Source organism: Bradysia coprophila, unplaced genomic scaffold (assembly GCF_014529535.1).
Source record: "Bradysia coprophila strain Holo2 unplaced genomic scaffold, BU_Bcop_v1 contig_232, whole genome shotgun sequence".
NCBI classification, from domain to species: Eukaryota; Metazoa; Arthropoda; class Insecta; order Diptera; family Sciaridae; genus Bradysia; species Bradysia coprophila.
This window is the reverse complement of record NW_023503493.1, coordinates 16479857-16502018: the sequence shown is the minus strand read 5'-3', so window position 1 is coordinate 16502018 and position 22162 is coordinate 16479857. Positions and strand designations below refer to the sequence as shown.

Sequence of the window (22162 nt, the reverse complement as noted above, 5' to 3'; positions counted from 1 at the left end):
ACAGTAGAGTGTGTTTGTTGATCAGTTGGTGACGTTCAGCTGTTGCTGATTCGGCACAAGACTTTGGTTTAGTGCGTGTAGTAAAAAAAAGTTGGAAATTTCATTTCGAGGTTGTTTTTTATGGTCGTGTACGAGGGTCACAACTAAGCTGAGAAAATTAAGTTTCCTCTTATTTATCGATGTTAATACACAGTGTCTATAACAAAGGCATCCGAAGTTTTAGCTGAGGGAAGAAAATGATTATTTTCTCATCCGCGTTGGAAAAAGAACTTATATTTTGAAATCGCCAATACGAACACTTTGCCGGCACTCTGTAGTCTGTCATTTTTCGATTGTAAAATGATCTAAGGTAAACATATTCAATGTTTAATCAATTACTTGTTTGTCATTTAATTATTATTTCAATAATAATTTAATTATTTCAACTATAAAATGAATATTTCATTTAATTTTCGATTTTTTTTCCATTAATTTCAATTTTACTAAATAAAAACTTTATTTGATTTCCCTAACTAACTTATTTGTTTGTTTAATTTTTTCTGAATTTTTTTTTATTTACAAATTTTATTTATAAATTTTTTTATTCGATTTTACAATATAATTACTGGTTTTGAAGAGAAAATTGGACGTCAATTAACCATATTCGAAATTGATTTTAATAATTCAATTTTTAACTTAAAATTGAATGTGAAACAAATACAGAAATGAAAGAGTTTAATTCAACCGAAAAATGAGACTTGCAATTAATAGTCAAAAGCTGTGTGTGTGTGTTCATTATTATTTCTTTAAATTTCAATTATTTTTTGTTTATAAATTTTATTTCATTATACTTTCACATGCATATTTGAAAAACACGTTGTGTGTGTGTTTTTTTTTGTTCTTTATTTATTTATTCAGTCATTTGCACATTAAATAATTCTGTAAATTCACATTCGCTATATTTATTTATTTTGAAAATTAAAACGTAAAAACGAATTGGCTTTCTTTTTATTCTCTTTTTTTTCATTTATTTTTTTATTTTTCAATGCGACATATAAAAAGCGCAACTGAAAAAATGTAAACAAAAATCAATTGATTAAAATTGTAAATAATAATAAAATTTGAAGCCCATACTGATGACAATCATATGCGTCCAACTAAAATTTGATATGCGCCACGATGATGCTGTAAATGGATGTTCGAAAAAAAAAGATATGATACTTACTATACAACAACAACACGTCTATACACACAGGCACATTTTAATTGATGGTTAGCGTCATATGAATGAATCAAGGATGAAAATGACGGGAATAATGAATTCGTTAAAACTGTATCTTGCATATTTATAGTGCAGGATGAGAAGGTGATGTGTGATGGGAATGTGATGTAGTTTTTGTCTAATGCAACGGTCGATGAACAGGCGACATTTAAAGAGAGAATAATTAAGCTACTAAAGGTGATTGTGATTATATCCAGCGTCAACAACAGAAAGAAGTGTGAACTTTCAACTAGGTTTTGTTTAAGATCAACATGTCCTTCGTTGAAATGTGTCATCGAAAGAAATTTGTTTCAACACCCAAATGTTGATTACATTTCTTCTAAGCAAAACTGTGTTTTTCGCCTCATCAGTTTTCCATAATTAGTCAAGTCGCTTGTGTCAATCCGCTCGCCTTCAAGCTTTTCAGTTATCATATATGGTTAGAAATGAAAAGTTGTGGAACAAAATTTTCTTTTCCGAAAATCGATTTTTTCTGACGCAAGGACCTTGATTAAATGATGTAGCTTATAGGAAAAGTTAAAAGGGTATAAAGTCGTGCATCCCTGGCCCGGACATTTCTGTCAAATCTATGAAAATATGCGTTTTGCTGATTTTTTTTTTTTAATTCGCTAAGTAAGTCGACCAGGAATGGCAGTATCTATTGCTTTCTGGAATGTCTCAATTTATTGGCTTTTGTTCAAATTTTCTGTACTAAAACTCTCAAGAAAGCAGTGCTGAAGTTAATGACAATCCCGAAAGATTTCTTTTTTTCAGAGAATGTTGAAAAGCTTTGCAAACATCGTTTCTTTATAGAACTGGCTGACTTATTTCCTAGAAGTTATTTTTTTTGTCAGTCCATTTGACATTTTCATTGATTGATTCTTTATGACACAAAGAGTCTGTCTATATACAACTTTAACCAGTCATGTTTTCACAAAATTGTCTGAGTGCTATAGCATGCAATTTTTCAACTAAATAAATTTATTCTTGACGTCCACCGACCGAAACTTTTGAAAATTTCAAAACTTTAATCAAATTTAAGTGTTTCTTTGATAGAGGCAAAATGAAATTTTCAATTAATAGAACCAATAAAGTCTGTGTATTGATTCGATTCGAATTGACTTCACACCGCAATTGCTTATGAACTTTGAATAGTAAATATTTTAGTGCAACCAATTATTTCTAAGGAATCAGACATTTCATTGTAATTGTATCGAAAATCTGTAAATAAATATCTATTCGACTAATTTTTCCTAGACTGATATTTCAAACGTGAAAATGTGGTCCCGACACCGACACCTACTCAGAGATTTAACATTCGATACGACGTCTAGTATAACCAAACTTCTGAAGGAACTAAAATATTTTTCTTGAAATGTCAGAATTTTGTTTTTGTTAAGTTCCATTTTACATATGAAATTCGAAGCCGTTGACGCAATTGTGTGTCACCGCCTTCCTGATCAACTCAGAGTGGTCTTAACCTGTTCTTTCAGAACCTTACTAACAACGACGTAGGTGGAGTAACCTTAGACGAATAATTCGCCTAAGGCAGAAACTATGTCATCTTCGGACTATTGCCGAGTTCTCTAAAACGCACGCATGACCTGACTTTTACCAGTTCCGCGGTCTGAATACAATTTTTGTTTTTCATCTTCTTTATAGAATCCTGTTAGCCGAAGACACATCTATTCGATCAAAATTTCATTTCTTTCAAAGTTGTAAAACCAGCCGGCTTAGACACGTGTAATTCTCGAATCAATTATGTTTAGTCGTGAAATATAAAATTGTTGGAATTCTTGAAATACGCAATCAAATTAAAAAGGACGGATGCCTAGCACGAAAGTGTTGGAAAACTTTCTCTTACCCTTTAAAACCAAAGAGGGTGGGAAGTTTTCAGTCTACTTTCGTTTATTACACAATTTTCAAATTCAACCTGTTTCATGTTCTGATTTCAGAAATTAAAGTTAGGAAAAACCACTTCCGGTACATAAATAATAAAATATTTTCGTTGTGGCAAAAGCGAGTATTTCGTTTACTTTTCTCTCGGTGGTATAAATCGATAAATATATTAAAATATAAATGAAAATGATGTTTGCTGTGTGTTTGAGAGTATTATGTTGCTCCTCACCTGTACAGGCTATATGTTGTTGTGGCGAGGAAAATACGAGTGCTACAAGTCGAGAATATATTAAAAGTCAAGTCAGGTCAATGCGGTTATTCGAGTGCATCGATCATAAATGCGAAGAACGGTCGCTCAATAAACTCGCTCAGCAAATTGTTGAAAAATTTGGTTCCTACTCGAAAGTTTCAACAACAAAAATAGAGATTTATGGACTGAACTTTTTATTTTTAGTTCTTTTTGTACAAAGTGAAAATTTACGCTTTTCAAGGAATTATAAGTTTCATATTTTAGTTTTAATAATTCATGTAAACATTGACAGGTATGTGTTCTAACTACAAATGATTTTCTAAGCAAATTTTGCGATAAATTTAAGGTTTAGGTGCTCCTTGAAACTGAATTTCCTTCCATGGTTGACTTATTCCGAATCAGTTTTCATAACATGTGAGACCAGAACAAATTAAACTTTCATTTTTACAGTCAGGCCTGCACTAACTATCCAAAAGTTTGATAGGTGTCCTGCTCAGGCTTTGCAACATATGCTAGTTGCACGTCTTATACGATTATACGATTTTATAAGAATATGGAGCAATGCATTGCAGAACTCTTCTATAGTTTTACTTCAAAAATGAGTTTCAATCTGGAATATGGAAGTTTTATCAAGTAAGAAATCCAATTCTCAGTTTTTACTAGCAAATTTTTGGATATGCAGAGCTGGTGGACAGAATTATGTATGCAAGTCAAATTGTCTTAGAGCTCACACAACAACTAACATACTGTTAAACAACTGTTAAAGAGAATTTTATATTGAAATGTCGGTTCACATCAGTATGAGACAAAAAGCCAAAACTGCGACACGATAAAGTTTACCGATGAATTAAAATTTCATTTCGATTATGATTCGCTAGACTTTTCTGTGTGTTACTTGGTATAGTTCGTTCTCAGATCGAAACAGTGGTGAAATGACCATCTACCCAGTATTGATTGTTAATATTTCTAAAGGTTATGGGTCTGATTTTCAAAAGGATATTTTCCGGTGTTCTTACAATCTATTACTTCATTTCTTTCAACATTTCAGCCAGTAAAAAAGTCCTAATACAAAGAAACTCTAACAATTTTGATATTTTAGTCTTCCTTTCGTAGTAGAATCCAAAGGCAAACAACTTTCTGTATAGAAATTTGGTGTTTGGACAATTTTAGATTTTAGTCAGCTAATTTTAAGGAATTATTTCAAGTCATTTGCTAAAAATTAAATGAATCTAATTCAGAACTCCGCGCCGGATATTATTTGATTACGCTAGTGATGCATTCGTTCTAATGGAATAATGGACATTACTGGTAACTGCCACATTTCATTACAAAAACAAAACAAAAGCACATCAATTTAGAAAATAATAATTTAATTTATAAAAAACATCTTTCCAACCTACATATTTACTAAAAATAATAATAAAAAATTTGTAACGGTAAAGTCTAACCTAATTTCGTGTTTTATACAAAAAAATCAAATAGCTGCTTTACTACTTCAGTTTTTCTTTAAAAAGTGTAATCTACATGATTTACAACACTTCTGTTGATATCGATGAAGTTTACATAATCCCATTGATCTCACATGTTTGCAATAGGGTGATGTGTCTGTACATTCAACGTCTTTAGCCAAAAAAACATAATTTTTTTTGGAAACAAACATTTGTGCCAATAGGAAGAATAAAAATGAGAAACGAGAAACAAAAAAACGAGAAGGTGCTATGTACTTACAGTTTGAGATGCACGGTTCTGCTCTGCATGCTTTCTTAACGGCTGGTCGAGGAAGCTTTTCACAGGCATTTCCTGCAGGTCTCTCTGTCCCATGCCAGACACATTTTAATAGTCGATATTTGTTCCCCTGCTCATCGCATGGTGCCATACACTGTGAACGATTAGCAAAATATGATTTTTAAAACTATGGAATGTTCTGTAGTGTATCTGCTCTGTACAATGTGTATATAAACAATCTCCTATTGGTCACTGTTAATCTAACAATAACTATGTACTCACCTCGGACCATAAATGAACCAACCACACGGCTTTACACCTGTCATTGTAGCACTCTTGTCTAGAAATCGGATTTTCGTCTTCTTTGCACAAAGTACTATCGACTGTTTGATTGTTAAACCAACAAGCCACTTTACGCTGTTGGATTGCCTTGTGTCGACTGATGCATCTCGATTGCGAACATTCCGTCCAATTAGTGGTTGCCCAATGTGGGCACTCAACGAGTCCGCATTTTTCAATCGTTTCCGGCACAGATAGACCAGCATCTTCACATAAGTCGTTTTGCACATTCAGCGTTGCATTGTCAAGACGAACCATGCAATGAGCTTTTCGAGACTATATTTTGGGGGGAGTTTATTTTCTTAATACCATGGAAGTGTGTCGAAAAGGTTGCTTGATTTTACCTTGATGCCTAATCCTTCTCCACAACTTTGAGAACATTCAGACCATGGTGTTATCATCCATTCAAACTTGACTTTATCTCGTTCCCCTAATTTTAAATTTGATTGTAAGTTGACCGGTTGCTCAACAGTTACTTCGTTGTATAACTAACCTTGCCCAAGTACAGTGACATTATGTGCATCTCCATTCAACAATTCCATTGGATGCAGACCGCCGAAACTACCAACTGGTACATCCTGCTCCAAATGTTCTAACTCATATCGGAAATCCATTCCCCGATCAACAAGCATTTGATGGCCGCGCGAATTGCTGAAACTCTGAAATGGCCAGAAAAACTGCCATTCAAATTTATTACTTGTGTTAGTAAATTAGTCTTTCGGTTTCTCACTGAATTTTCGTGGATTAAATAGATTTTGAAAATGTGATCCGTTTAACTACTTCTTTCTTAGCGTAGTAAACATAAATTTAAATTTTAAAATTAAAACATGTGATGGCCGATAATGATGTGATAATGTGGTGCTATTTTTACCTACGATGCTCTTGTTGCTACTAAAAATATTCATAAAAATTCAACCATTTACTGGGTGATGCGAAACTAATAGTGGATCATAGTACAATATCAAATGGATAAATAAGGCAAATGGGGCTTCTTGTGTACAGTTTGTTGATCTGAGACGAAGTCGAGATCAAAAAGCACACAAAAAGCTAATTCTATCATTTGTACCACTTAAATGAGAGACATTTACTCAAAAACAGGAAGTGACGTTATAACGTGAATAAATTTTATTTTATTTCAGGTTGATGAGTAAATAAGGTAAAAGCAAAATAAAATGATCGAGTCTGGTTTTTGACAATTAAATTTCAATTGTCAAAAATCAGACTCGATCATTTTATTTTGCTTTCATTTTATGTGAAAAGTGAATCGTTTTTCAAAATGCACTTATTTGGTACTGCAAACGAAAAGGAAAGGTTTATTGTGTTAACCTAAGAACATTTCATTTTGATTTGTTTTAAAGAGTACCGAGTTATCCCATTGTATATGGTGATAATAACAACGACCTCCGAAAAGTGAGACGCAATGGAGGGCTGAGTTAATCAAACATGTACAGTGGGATTGTGATCGTGCTCAAAGACAAAATCACCGTCACAAAGGGTTTTAGGTTTGTAAGTGGGCTCTCAACCTAGATGATTTCAACAAGTTTGAAACGATTTTTTTTCCTCTTCATCACACCACAACCACGTCAAATTCGAATATGGTACTATATTCCAACAAATGATTGAATTAATTGAAGCGAATGAATTATATTCCCAATTTTAAAATATGAAAGCATAATAAAAAGCTTAAAATTTATTCCATGCAATACAGTGTTATGCACAATGACGCTTGTATCGCAATAACACCAACAATATATATTTTTTTAAATATTAAAATAAAACAAAAAAATATAACAAAAATGTGGGATAAAAGTAATTACCTATTAAATTATCCTCGTAAACCCATTATTTTATCGAAAAATATTTAATGAAACAGAAAAAAAAACTCGTGTATAGTTTTTGTATTCAAAATGTAAATGTAAACTTAAAAAAATTGTGTTCTATTTCATAATTGGTTGATAAAACGTTAAAAACTCTTCAAACTTTTTCTTGAATTAATAATTTTCTTTTCAGGATCATTTAAAAAGGATGTCCAAGGTAAAAAGAAGGTTTAGACATCCAGACGAATAAGTACAGAAATTCTAAATAATTTACTTGAATTTAGTGTAGTCGATAAGGCAAATTTTGTTAAGGAACGTTCACCGAGCGAGTTCCAGCAAACGAGTGATTGGAGGTTGTTGAAGACATCGAAGAAATAGTTTTATGAAGAAGAGGCAAAAAATTTCACCTCACCCTTGTCCTGCCCACACCTTCAAAGTTTAAGTGCAGAGGTGTCTTTGTGGAATTATTGACAGGGCTGTGTGAAACCGAGAGATACGTGTGATAGCTCATTTTAAAGGTAAAGGTTCAAAGTTTTTTTTTGTTTAGTTAGATTTTCCGAATTTTCCAAATCTTTTAAGACTTTTCCGACTTTTCTTCAAATTGATGTATTAAATTTAAGGTTAAATAATTTCTTAAATATGCTCCGAAGTATTTTTTTTGTAATATTATTCTGTATATCATTTGCTACAAAGAAAGTATAATTGTATTTTACGAAATGTAGGCGCCACATTAATTTCTCATGAAAAAATTCCATGGCATAAGATTTTCAGACCCGAATTTCGGAGCATATTTAAGAAATTATTTAAGAGCCCTCACCCCTTGGCAAATTTGTAGCCTACATTTAGGCGGAAAAATATTTGTTTTGTGATGATTTCTCTGAACCAAAATCTTTTTTTTGAAAAAGTAAAACCATTAAAGCACGCAAAAATGTGTTACTTTTGAAAGAAAAATTGGCTTGTGAGTCATAATTTAACCCACTTGGAGAAACCTTTACAAAATACATAAATTTACACATTTGCAAAGGTTCCTTTAAGTGGGATAATTTATCACAAACAAACCAATTTTTGTGAGCAGTCTTTTTTTTCGCTTGTCAATAAAGAATTGTTACCTGATGTAATTTTTGCTTTAAAAGTAACACATTTTTGCGTGCTTTAATGGTTTTACTTTTTCAAAAACAAGATTTTGGTTCAGAGAAATCATCAAAAAACAAATATTTTCCGCCTAAATGTAGGCTACAAATTTTCCAAGGGGTGAGCGCTCTTAACTTTAACCTTAAATTTAAAACATCAATTTGAATAAAAGTCAGAAAAGTCTTAAACGATTTGGAAAATTCGGAAATCTAACTGCACCAAGAAAAACTTTAAACCTCTACCTTTAAAATGAGCTATCACACGTATCTCTCCGCTTCACACAGCCATGTCAATAATTCGACAAAGACACCTATGCACTTAAACTTTGAAGGGGTGGGGAGGGGAAGGGTGAGGTGGAATTTTTTGTCTCTTCTTAAGAAAACTACTTCTTCGATGTCCCCAACAACATCCAATCACTCGTTTGCCGGAACTCGCTCATATATAAGGGAAAAGTATACAACAAGAGAGTTCCTTCCAAGCCGATGCAAAAGGGAAATGGAGCTCAAATTAATTTTACATTATGAAAGTTGAAGTAATATTATTTATCAATCAAAATTTTAAAATGCGAGCATACTTTTTGAAAAGTTCCACATTCAAAAGGAATTAGTAAAACTCACAAACGTTTTTGTATGAATTTTGTTAATTTTTGCTGGCTCGAAAACTTTACTTTGTTTCTTGTCGTAGTATCGCATAATTTCCATTTCCACAAAAAATGTAAAGACTCATTGTAACAAATAGCACACTGAAAATTGAGGACAAGTAATTACGAGTTTATGTACTTCTAACAGTCAAAATATTAATGAACCTCTTTTACTTTAATAGTCTCACATCCATTATTTTTACCCCGCGCTGTCGATAGCAAATGAAATTCTTCGAATTATTCTAACTGTTCGATATTTTTAGAATTCATTTTTATATCGGAGCAGTTTTTCGGCCATTTTTTATCGATCCTACTTTTAATTGTGCTTTCAGTCCGAAAAGCTTTGTGTTATCTTCCAAGTATTTTTTGGTATTCAATACAATCATACTACTCGTTCGATGCGCAAGTAATAATTTGATATTTTCCGGAAACATGTCATGTAACAAGAAAATAAAATTAATGAACCCTTTGCTCTCAGCAAAAAGCCAATTAATGCTAAGTATGTGCGAGCTTGAAGACAGATTGTGGCAAAATTAGACTGCTGTGAGCATAAAATGTTGTTTAATGAAGGACCACATTAATATGTACCAGAGATGTCATATAGGTGTCATGTCAAAATTTCACTTCAATTTATTATATTCTAATCATTTGAACGACGAAAACGACATTCGTGCTGTATTACCGTAGCATGAAATGACATTAGAAAACGAATAATTTATGATGATTATAAGCAACCATTCGCGATTTCGTTGTCAAAATTTTGGAAAATAATTAAACCTGATGGGTTGTTCTAAGTGAAATGCTCATTCTCGAATGTTTATGGTATCTATACCATTATACACTAAGAGCACGCGCAATATCAGTTACTCATTAATCCACCGGTTGAAACCAGTTGTACTGGGTTAATTATACATTATTGATTCACTATACAACATATAGTATTTTATCAATGTGCACGGCAAAGTAAAATAAACCAGGCAGAAGCGGTTCATTTTTGAAACGTCAAATAATACACTGTATGAAAATGAACTCAAATGAACACTGACATAAATTGACAAATTTTATTCGCAAAAAATATAGATCATCTTCAAGGCCGTTTGAAATGCCATCCACGTTAAAAAAAAACTCATACAAATTAATGAATGAACGAAACATTTAACGAAACTTAAGTGGGGTTACGTGTGAAAGTATCGTACCTTGAAGATAATCTATAAGGTAACTAGATTATTCAGTCAAATCAGCGCTCCTGCCTGGTTAACAAACTTTGCTCTGTCGTGATTAATGTTGCATACACAAGAACGAGACAATTTTTACTACCTGCTCCACGCGAACGGTAACATTAGAAGGTTAGAAAATTAAGTCGACAAACCTCTTCCTGCCTTTTCCAATAATTTCCTGCCACTAGGAGAATTTAATTAGAAATGACCAACTTGTTATCGATTTGTAAAGTAACTTTTAGAAGCATTAGTCCATTTCAAAAAATTGAGTGGAAATTTGAGGCACCTAACAAAAATTGACTTAAATACTTGTCTTGGTCTACACTGAAAATGTTGAGTTACCAAATCGGTACTGTTGATTTGGGTCTGTAATTGGTAAATCATAAATCAACAGTTTTTTAGTATAAAGTACGAAAATGTCAGTTGTTGTTACAGATTCGCGACTTTACTAGTTTACTGTTACGACTGTTGATTTTACCAATTTCGATTTTTGTACGTACTTGTTATCAGGGACCATTCTCGCTGATAAATTTTACAAATGTTTAGCAATGGTTACCTATTTTTACGTGTTACGGCATGTTTCATTTTCATTTACATTGCCTAATCACGTAAGGCATTGTACTTACGAGATTCCAAGTTGTTATTTGACAAGTGGGGAATACAGCCCTCCCCTTCGGGTCGGGCTGTAACAACCCACTTATCAAATACACAACTTCGAACCTCGGAACTAATATACTATTAAGTTTCTTCTTGTAATTTTTTGTTACAAACTGGAGTTGGTAATAACAACAAATTTTCTATGATGGTTACGAATTTGCGGATTTTTACTGTTTTTGGTTGGTAATGACATTGGGAACATTATGTATGAGGTCGGATTGGTAACCACTACAAATTTTCTGTAATGGTTACGAATTTTTGGTTTTTTGCCATTTCTGTTGGGTAATGGCATTGGGAACATTATTTACCAGCTTGAATTGGTAACCATTACAGATTTTATGTAATGGTTACGAATTTTCAGTTTTTTGCTATTTTTGATAGGTAATGACATTTAGAACATTGTTTACCAATTAAGATTGGTAACAATTACAAATGGTTACGAATTTTCAGTTTTTTACTATTTTTGGTTGGTAATGACATTGGGAGCATTATTTATCAGGTCGGATTGGTAGCCATTACAAATTTTTTGTGATGATTACGAAATTTCGAACAGAACGGAAAATTTGTAATGGTTACCAATCCTAGTTGGTAAACAATGTTCCCAATGGCATTCCCTACCAATAATAGTAAAAAACCGAAAATTCGTAACCATTACAGAAAATTGTAAAGGCTACCAATCCGACCTGATAAATAATGTTCCCAATGGCATTACCTACCAATAATAGTAAAAAACCGAAAATTCGTAACCACTACAGAAAATTTGTAAAGGCTACCAATCCGACCTGATAAATAATGTCCCCAATGGCATTACCTACCAAAAATGGCAAAAAACCGAAAATTCGTAACCATTACAGAAAATTTGTAATGGCTACCAATCCGACCTGGTAAACAATGTTCCCAATGGCATTACCTACCAAAAATAGTAAAAAACCGAAAATTCGTAACCATTACAGAAAATTTGTAATGATTACCAATCCTAGGTGGTAAACAATGTTCGTAATACTGCTAGCCAGCAAAAATAGTAAAAAATCGCAAATTCGTAACCATTACAGAAAATTGGTAAAATTTACCAACTGAAATGGTAGCAAAATGCTATGTTAACATTACCAGCAAATTGTAAAATTAACAAACCCGCATGTTACATATATGTCCAGTAATCAATACAAACCAACCGTAAGCATAACAATTTCACTGTTGAGTTAACTTTCGGTAACATCTACCAACCAAGTATTTTGTAAAATCAACAGAATAGCAATGTTCATTCCAAATCAACCCAGCAGTTTTGTAGGACCTACACAGATTTTCGTAGGACCTACAGAGTTTCATTTTCAGTGTAATATGACAGAGAGCAATTTTTTTTATAATATTAATTCGTTATAGTTACAAATATTGTTTTTTAATATGTGACCGCACTTTTGACGATTAGTACTGTCTTACATGTAAAGTACAAAATAACATATTATGACGATGTGTAATCTGTAGTTCTGACAAACGCAAACAGAAAATAAATTACAAATAAAATGTGTGGCTCTGTGAAAACATAAATTAAAAACAGAAAAAAAATGCAGAGTATATGAAACAGGAACATTCGTAAATCACGATATAACAAGATACATAATCCCTTTGAAAAATATCTATAAACCAAAAAAAATTTTCAGTTACCAAAACAAATTACGATGAAAAAACCATAATAGTGATATAAATCCACAAAAAAAAAATCTCACAAAAACCTCACATGAAAAAAACATACGAACAGGGCGGATAAAAAACGGTGCACAAAAAAAGGTGCAAAATATAAAAATTGAGACTGTGACCCACCACTAACACAAAACGAAATTTATGAGTGATTTTTTCATTTTTTTTATACTCCATTCCGGTAAAGTTGAACGAATAATAATTGCATGCCCGGATGTAAACAAAATGTAATTTTGAAGTGATATCGATAAATACACACAACGGATGGTAATAAGTACGAGAATGTTGCGATGAAAAATAATAATAAAGAAAATTTCTTGCTTATTTTCATCTCACCTGTAAGCTCACTAGCAACTGCTGAAAATGTGGCATCGCTACCGTTCGGCTACCCGAACTACTGGCTGCAGTATGAGGACTATCGTCGTTTAATTGTTCCTTTTTTATTGCATTGTTGGAAAGATATAGAGGTAATTTATTGGTTAAGACTTTAGACTAGGTAGAAATTGAATGAAAAAACGACGCAAACATCGGCGCAGATCATTTACCAAAATTTCCCAAAGATGAGAATATTAAAAAAGGTTCTGTCACAATGACGGGATATTTGTTGGCTTCATTTTGGCTCTGTATATTTATTGTGAAAAACCAAATACTGAATTGAACTAGCACGTATGAACACATGTCCAAAATCTAGTACTTAAAAATCGAGAAAAAAAATACTTTGGAACCACGAGAACACTCAAATGAAAACCAGTTTAAATTTCACTTCACTCCAGAGGACTGAACAAACCTGAATTAGAAATTGCAAACGATGCAGTTTGAAGGACCAACCAAATCCTTTGGGACATATTTGGAAACGTCTCACCATTGTTAATTGGGAACCAACCAATCAAACAAATGCACCACAGACTGACAACTTTACTGTAATATCGTGCTGGATTATTAGCAGCATATTTTAGCAGACTGACTATAAGTCGCTTGGATGACGGTCCTGGACATAGAAGAAGAAGGGAAGTTGAGGAATTTGAAGTCACATTTCTAAGACTAAAAGGTTGCCCGTCATCCTTTCTATCAACTTCACAATTGGACTGATAACAGCCCTGTAGTGCATTATCAGCTGTTGTTATTTCAAGCAAGATATCAAAATTGAGTCATTAACTTAAAATTCAAACAAAACAAAAAACACGAAATAAACACTATGTCAATCCCAACGCCCGCAACCCATAAGAAAAACACATTTTCTCACCAAAAAACGTTTAAAAAACCACTCAAATAACAGTCACCATTGCATATTATACACACGAATGTATACATCGCATTCATACTCAAGAACAAAACGAGAGACGAAAAAAAAGGGAAAATGTTATTAACCCATATCTGGGGTTTTCGTTCGCAAGTCACATCATTTTATATCGGTAATAAACTCACCTCGTTCGGATTGTCTGCAATATTGCTATCAGCATGCCGCATATTGTCGGAACCTTTTTGTCTATTGCGATTTTTATTCCTTTCACGTTGTTTCGTTCTGAAATGAATAAAAGAATAAAAATAATGATCCACTCTTTCTCCGTTAGTTCTGTGGGATTTTTCGGTACAAAAAAACAGAATTGAAACGAAGGGCGTGATAGAAAGTAAGACCAAAAATGGTACAGTTTCTGGTAAATTTGTTTTTAAATGGATTATAAATTGTACAACCTAATGCCTTCTTTTTAAGCATTCTACGAACGATGACCATATCACTCTGTTACTTCTTTTAATCTAAATATTTTCTAGATATTGATGCAAAATCTATTACTTCGTCGAATTTAACAAAAAAATATAGCTCAGTACAGGACATAACAGCCGTCCGTAAAAGTGTTACAGCATATAATACGAAAGAGTACTAATAGCATACTTACTTTGCATGTTCAACACTGCCATCAACTAACGGATATTGTTGAGAATCCGCTCGCGTATGATCACCCAACGTATTATGTCCGTCGTCATATTCATCTTCATAATCTCCTTGCTGTACTGGCATGCTATCACCCGGTTTCGGTTTGACCGTCAATTTCAAATCAGCCACACTTAAACCGGCATGACACGCGTAGGTGCTGATAGGAACAGATAACATTGATATTAGCTTATGAGTCGCTTTCCATTAAACAAATTGGCAGGTAAGCAACGTACCCTTGATCGCGATAGGTCACATCTAAAATTCGAAGTGCACCCTTTTTCGAAATTTTGATTTTCTTCGATTTACGTAGGGTTTTGCGATCTCGACTCCATTGAATTTTGGTCCGATTGAATCTGGCAATAATGTTTTCGTTTGGAAAATTGCACTCAAACTGACTTTCATTGAAACTCACCTTTTGACTGGACATTTGATTTTGACTTGTGTCCCGAAAAAAACTGTCGCGGCGCCACCAATTTTTAATGTTACCTTTAGAAGATAATCGAATCGGGAGTTATTGAACTAACTTTTCATAGATGTCCCCCTTTTCTTACCTTATTTTTCTTCGGATCATGTTGAATATATGTAGAGTTACTAGATTGTATTGGTGGTTTTTGATCTTCAGGGGCACAGGGTTTGGCATTACATGGTTTTTTCTCTTGAGGCTTGATACTTGGACACAATTCCGGTCGCCTTTCCACTTTGTGCTCTTGAGCCATAATTTGTTTGCATTCCACCCGTCTTTCCTTTATTCCACTTCCACAATGTCTATAGAAAAATATTCCAATTGTTTAAAAGTTGCCGGTTGGTGAGTAGGTATATTGGGGAATTACTTTGAGCACTTTGACCACTCAGATACCTCCCATCTGACTGGACAATCAAGAACATTACAGTATTGACGCTCTAGCGGAGGTGGTTGTGGACACATGTTGTTTGGAACGACCATCGTATTTTCACCACCCCTTGTCACTTCATGTATACATTGTACCTGAATTTGTTATGCTTAGCACAATCCAGTCCGATATAACTTCATGAAAATACTCTCACCTCTCTTTCTCTAATACCAATGCCACAGGACTTAGAACATGGTGAATAATCCGAATAGTTCCACCTCGGAGGACAGGGTCGATCATTGCAGGTCCGAATTCGTGCCTCTGGTTTCGTTTCAGGCGAACATAAAAATGGTGAGACCACTTTCCCGGTATCCTCTCGAATACAATTTACAATTAACTCTTCTACGCCACCCAAGCAGGAAGCACTACAACTCGTATAGCCCTGTTCTCGCCAAACATATGTCTTCCCCGGCTCAGAAACTCCAACTTTTATAGAATCTCTGTAAAGAATATTTCAATGAATGAAACGAATGTAGTTGAGTTGTCAGTTATTTTGTTATTTAAGTAAATCCAGCCAATCCAAGGTGACAAAATAAAAATAATTTAAATTATTTTGATGGAAACGATAATGTGGCAAGTCTACATTCTAAATTGGGAACTACCTGGGATAGGAATCGTCATACCCATAAGCAAGTGAACACGGTTCCATTAGGCATCTTTCGACTTCTGCTTGCGGTTTAGGTCCTGAGCACAACGATTCATTATGTATTGTTGCTACAGTTCTAGATAGCTCCAAAAATATTTTACAGCGATAGAATTTACGACGAACTCCTTCGCCGCATGTCACGCTGCAGGGTGACCAGTCTCTGTCCTTGACGAATCTATGTAGAAAATATGCAAACGTGTTTGATTACATAATAAGAATAGCAAATCGCAACAATGGGAAAACATTCGACCTTTTCGAAGGACGAACGATATTTTCAATCAACGAAACACTCTCAAAATAAACATTTATTGATTCGAATCGAAGTTTCATTACATCGACGCATGCAATCTTTTGAGCTTTGATTGAATTAAATAAAAATTGTGGTTGTGATCTGATTGCGGCTTTCCTACTTTAAAAAAATATTTTTTGGGCACGAAATTCGGATTAAGTTATTACGTTGTCAATTTGCATGCCACAAGTCACTTAACATTAAATTCAAAGGGAAAGTAGAGAAAATGTATCATTTTCCACAGAGGGGTAGGATTTTATTCAATCCTTTATTTTAACATTCTGATGAATCAGAAAAAAAAATACGATTGAAAAATCGTAATTTATTTTCAATTAGAAAAAGTAAAGAAAATGAAAGAAAAACAAAATGAAATGAGGAAAAGCATTTGGTAAATACACAATAAAAAATTAAACAAAAATACTTTGGTTGTTATTTCTATTTCATATGGGAAAACACATCCAATTTTATGAAAAACATTCAGGCCACAAATGCGAATATCTCGTTACAGGCGAAATAAAACATTTTATTAATTAATTTGGTTAACATACGGGTTGGAATATAGGCGAAATATAGATGTTTTTGGGCTAATTAAATTTACAAGTATATAAAAGAAGCATATCAGCGATATGATTATCGAATTTACTACCTATTTTGAATGAGGAATTTTCAATGGATTGAAACATTGAAACATTGAAACATTGGAACATAGATGTTCTTATAAAGGTAAAGGGCAACGTTACCCCAGAGCACATCGCTTATTTTCTCGTTTTTCGTGGATAAAAATTCACACAGCCGTACTTAAAATATTAAGTTGCTCTGAAACTTTTTAAGCAACAGAATCCGCTTTCTATAATACGCCGAGTAAAACACTCATGTATAACAAATTATTGCAAACAATTAGGCGCTCGGTGTAATGCGGGGCCTATTTTAAAGATTTTTTCTTTAGAATTTAACATAAATTTCAACAATTTCCAATTATAAGAAAACGTTTTCTAGAAAAAAAAACTCCTGCTAAGCTAAAGAGAGACGACATTTGGTTGATTCAATTGATTACAGTTGGAGGCGGTAAAATTTCAGCATGATGCATGAACTTGCTTCAGCTGTTTTTCAGCTGATCCACACAAATAATGAACACTTTTAATACATCTTTATACGGTTTTACCATTACCACGTATGATTGTATGTGTGGATCAGCTGAAAAACAACTGAAGCAAATTCCTGCTGAAATTTCATTGCCTCTGACTGCAGTAGTTTTCGATTTAAAAAAGGTCAACAATCGGACCTCATTTCCATACAAATGAACTTATTTAATTTTATTCCTCTGTTTACATCAATTTATATTAATTTATATTCGATTTCTGCTTGGGCAAAAGATAAAAGATTTCTCCAAGACCATTAGTTGATGGCAACGTTCCTAGTACAGACATAGCATTGCCGCGTTGTATATCTAAACTAATTCTTTGTTTAAGATATAATGTTGACCTCTTTTCGTTTGTTGATGTTCAAATTCTTTTACCCAAATCCTCGATGAATTTTTTTGCGTGTGGACCCCATGGACCCATTGTTTCGAAGCCAACTGGAACGAAAATGTATTGACCGAGTAATGATCGATATAGTGAGATCTTCTTCTCTTCAGCTGTTGACGCGACCCAACCAACGTTTCGCGACGTGTGTTTAACATATGATTTAGCGACAGTATCTCCACAAGTTGCGTCCCAAAGCAAACATTTACCGGCTGACCAAGGAATTAATGTTATACATCACGCTTGCCGTCTTCTCTTACAGTTCCTGGAGGTTCGCGAAGTACAGGTATTCCAGCAGACACCAGGCCTCTACGAATTGTTTCATTGAAAGAATGATGACGGGGATGACGACCAGAAGCTTTTAAACAACTTAAACCATGATAACCATATTCGTCCACCGTTTTAATTTTAATTTCCTTGTTGGATGACCGTTCCTTCTACTTTAAAAGAATTATAACTTCTAGCCATTTCAATTCAGTGTATTCATTGGAATCGACGGATACAAGCACGCACATAAAAAAATTCGTTTCTATTTTACTTCGGATATGCATATCCCAACGTCTGACATGTATTACCATACATGTTCGACGCATAAACATACGAGAGACACGAACAATCACGAGCAGTATGTATGATTATACTCCGCACATGTACGGTATACATGTTACACGTTGGAATATACATATCCAAAGTAAGGCAGAAATGAAGCTGTCATACATACTGGACGTAAATTGACGAATTTCTTTTTATCAGTGTGCGTATGGCCCTAACAGTACTTCCGTTGGTGGGAATAATTACCGTTGTAAACCATGTGGGTGGTCTGCGTATGAGAAAAGCCCAATGTAGATGTTACATTTGAAATGATTACCTATTCATTATGATCTGTATTGTATTGAAATCAAACAAAGTTATAACTTTACTGCTGGATTGGAAAACGGAATTCGTTTTTCGAAACGATACCACCACAATTTTCAAATATTTACTTTAAAACAAGAAAGTTTTCTCTACTCTTCAACATTTTGATATGAACGGAAAAGAAAGTTTAATTTATGTTCGATCTGAACATTACCAGTTGCACCTGTTATACATATATATGTAAGCATATTACGACCTCTTCATCGTTATATTTAGATTCTGAATGTGTTTTAAATGGCGAACGTTTACAACGTGTTGGATGATTGCATGAATTGAATACTCCTAAGCTAGACCGAAGTCAAAAGGATAACTGGAGCTGTGGGTGCGATTAATTTGGAGATTTGAAAATCAAAAGTTTCGTGCAAATAATCTGACTGTAGGTAGATTTAAAAAACAGAGATACATGAATTGTGGGTAGTCACATTTCGAAACATTATGCAGAAAGTACGATCTAGGCTTAAAAGACCAAAAAATGACTTGCAGGAAGTTTCATGCCTAATCGAATCAGCAAGCACCATTAAATTTTTCACACAATCAACTAGAAAAACGTGAAAAAACTTCGCTCTGAAATCTCTCTCCCTATCTATGGTAGAGGAAACAATCATACCCAACTGCGTCTAATCAACTGAATTTCAAAGCAATTTACATATTATGCAAATTATGTAAAACATCATCAATCACAAACAAATTTGCCACAAACTCAGGTAAACCGTAAAATTCTAATACATTACGTAATATTTCCCACAGCGGTGATGATGACCGAACGCAACGCTTTATTCGATAAATTTGTGTTATTTGCTTTTCCACTTCTCCAGATTTTAGGCTAATTGCAACATACCGGGGTTGGATTTGTTTTTTCATGTTTCGGAAAGTCAAGCGGAAAATAACAGAATAACATTTCATATCTCCAGTGCATGTACGTATAGATGCACAAACAATGTATCTCTGCATTTTAAATTGCAAGAACTCCCACAGTCGGATATTTTTCATTTTTGTACGCCTCGTACACCATAGAGATACTCATATGCACATTGCACTTTATGCATTTCGTTCGTGCTGTTGCATTATGGCATAAAAGGGATGTTTTTCTGTTTGCTTCAATACATTGCGCTCAATTTAAATTATTATTGATGTTGTGAATCCGAGAAATTTTATTATTTTCCATGTTTTGCTAACATCAAAATTGTACTTTAATTTGAAACATGTATTCCATTCTTGATTTGAAATCTGATTACATTTTATGCGTTCCGTTGTTCGTTGAAAACTTGATCGTGCTTGCAGAAACTTTGTTATGATGGAAGTGGGTTGGACTCGAAGAAATATTCATTCATGGAAAACAGCATTGTATACCAGGATGGATAGCGGTAGAATCTTAACGGCTAAAGAACTAAAAGTGTTGAGTAAATTTCATCGGATTTTCACGATATTGTCTTCTGAGATTAATAAGTATTGTGGAATCAAATTCGAACGTGGACATATTTGAATGAGTCCTTGAGTTCTAGGGTCTTCTTTGTGGTTCCAGATTTTCCGAGTATATCTACGGTAATATCAGCTCTGCAAATGAAACATATCAACACCAACCTATCGGCAATCCGCACTCACATCCGCTCAAAAATGAAGAGACTGTGTCGATGAATTATAAAGGGACTAATGTGCGAATAGCCTTTTCTGTTCACAAAACTGAATTATACCAATAAAAGCTGACAAAAACGAATTGGATTGATGAATAGAACTATTTTATTTTCTATTCGTTTAAAGTGTTGCTATACCAGTTGTATGTCGTCAATCGATACAAAATCCAAACTGTTTGATCGTCATTCGTCATTGAATTTGAAATCATGAAAACATACGAGCTTTTCATCGCATCATTTCATTATAAAACTTTGTTTTTTGACAGACAATGTAGTAAGACAACATTTAAAACATCCCAAATTCAATTTTCGATTCCAGATTTTATATGTACCTCCTTCGGCCTCATTTATACATTTATGGGGAAAAGTTTGCAGTATAAATGAACGGCATAGTGTGAGGTATACGAAAAACTTTTATTCCCTAAAACAACATTCGACTTGTGTATACTGTGTATACCAGAAAGTAAATGAACGAAAACGAAACTATAAAGCGAAATGTCTAACGCATAGACTCACATTGAAAAAAAGGGTGTAAAAAAACCTAGAAAAAACAGTTGTTTTATGTGTACGTGCACATTTTAGGAATGTAATACATAACGCACGATATACAAGTTGCTAATTTTACAAGCTATCTGGTAATTACAGCACATCAACTAAAATTAGTAGGTTACATTGGATGCTGCGAAAGTAATTCATTACATGAGGTAACAATTTTGTGATAAAAGGAAACTCACAAATGTGTGTTTGAGCAACAGACTTTGGTTACTGTCTTATCGACAAGTGTGGAGTTTCTACATCGGAGCCAAAGGCGAGGTATACAGCTACACTTGTTGAAAAAACAGTTGTCGAAACTTGTTGCACAAAAACACACGAGTGAGTGTCAATGTATTCTACTACCTGTTCATGCAAAAGTTGATTTCCACATAGGAAATTGAAAAATAAAAATTAACCGAAAATAGTCCACATGTAATGGATCATTTTCAAATAGTAAAAGGGATTCTCTTGAAAATCCACCTATCAAAATCGGACCCATTTCGTCTGGGATGGATATATACATGGTTTGAAAGGTCTTTGCCAGTAGACCTCAAAACAGGCCTCACACAGTCTCGAGCTACACCTAGTTGCTGGTGGAAGATCTCCGAAGTTGGAAAAATAGTGTTTTTTATCCGAAATTTTAGGCCGTTATAAATGATCGTTCCGGGTGAGAGTGGGCTCGTTGGAAAGCTGAGCTCAAGTACTTTCGGGTCATGCCTAGTTTGATTAGATTCATTGATATATGTTTGCAAAAAATGCAAGAAATTTTTTTCAAAATCTGTGTGAAGTTCACACTGTGAACTTTAGACAGGTCTTTAGACGCTTAATGTGAACCTAAGATGCTAGTCGTAACATACATTGTCTAAGCTTCTAAGATACCTCATTTGTAGTGCTGGTGATTGCTGGCGAGTTTTACGAGTAGCGGTTGTACTAACATAAAGTTCTGTTATGTCAGCAATCACCAGCACTACAAATGAGGTATCAACGGAAAGCTTACACAATGTATGTAACAACTAGCATTCTAGGTTCACATTAAGCGTCATCAGTACCAGCCCAGACCTGTCTAAAGTTCACACAGATTTTGAAAATTTTTCTTGCAAATTTTTGCAAACATATACCAATGAATCTAATCAAACTAGGCATGACCCGAAAGTACTTAAGCTCAGCTTTCCAACGAGCCTAATCTCACCC

General features: G+C 33.9%; 1 protein-coding gene across 6 annotated transcripts in view; it reads right to left on the bottom strand.

Annotated features, from left to right (window-relative positions):
• Window positions 1–547: 547 nt before the first annotated feature.
• The window catches only part of LOC119076979 (ADAMTS-like protein 1), a 96863-nt gene continuing 75248 nt past the window's right edge, over window positions 548–22162 (bottom strand). The window contains exons 13-26 of one of the 6 annotated variants that reach the window (XM_037184077.1): window positions 16036–16254; window positions 15588–15873; window positions 15374–15528; window positions 15095–15308; window positions 14956–15029; window positions 14777–14896; window positions 14506–14700; window positions 14036–14132; window positions 12947–13045; window positions 5947–6130; window positions 5798–5883; window positions 5397–5729; window positions 5118–5268; window positions 548–1164 (exon numbers count right to left, since the gene is read on the bottom strand). In XM_037184077.1, the coding sequence (XP_037039972.1) occupies window positions 1076–1164; window positions 5118–5268; window positions 5397–5729; window positions 5798–5883; window positions 5947–6130; window positions 12947–13045; window positions 14036–14132; window positions 14506–14700; window positions 14777–14896; window positions 14956–15029; window positions 15095–15308; window positions 15374–15528; window positions 15588–15873; window positions 16036–16254 (2302 nt within the window). In that variant the 3' untranslated portion in view covers window positions 548–1075. Of the gene's footprint in view, window positions 1165–4733; window positions 5010–5117; window positions 5269–5396; window positions 5730–5797; window positions 5884–5946; window positions 6131–12946; window positions 13046–14035; window positions 14133–14505; window positions 14701–14776; window positions 14897–14955; window positions 15030–15094; window positions 15309–15373; window positions 15529–15587; window positions 15874–16035; window positions 16255–22162 lie in introns of those variants that run through there. The other 5 variants (XM_037184081.1, XM_037184075.1, XM_037184076.1 and 2 more) reach the window with 5 other exon arrangements.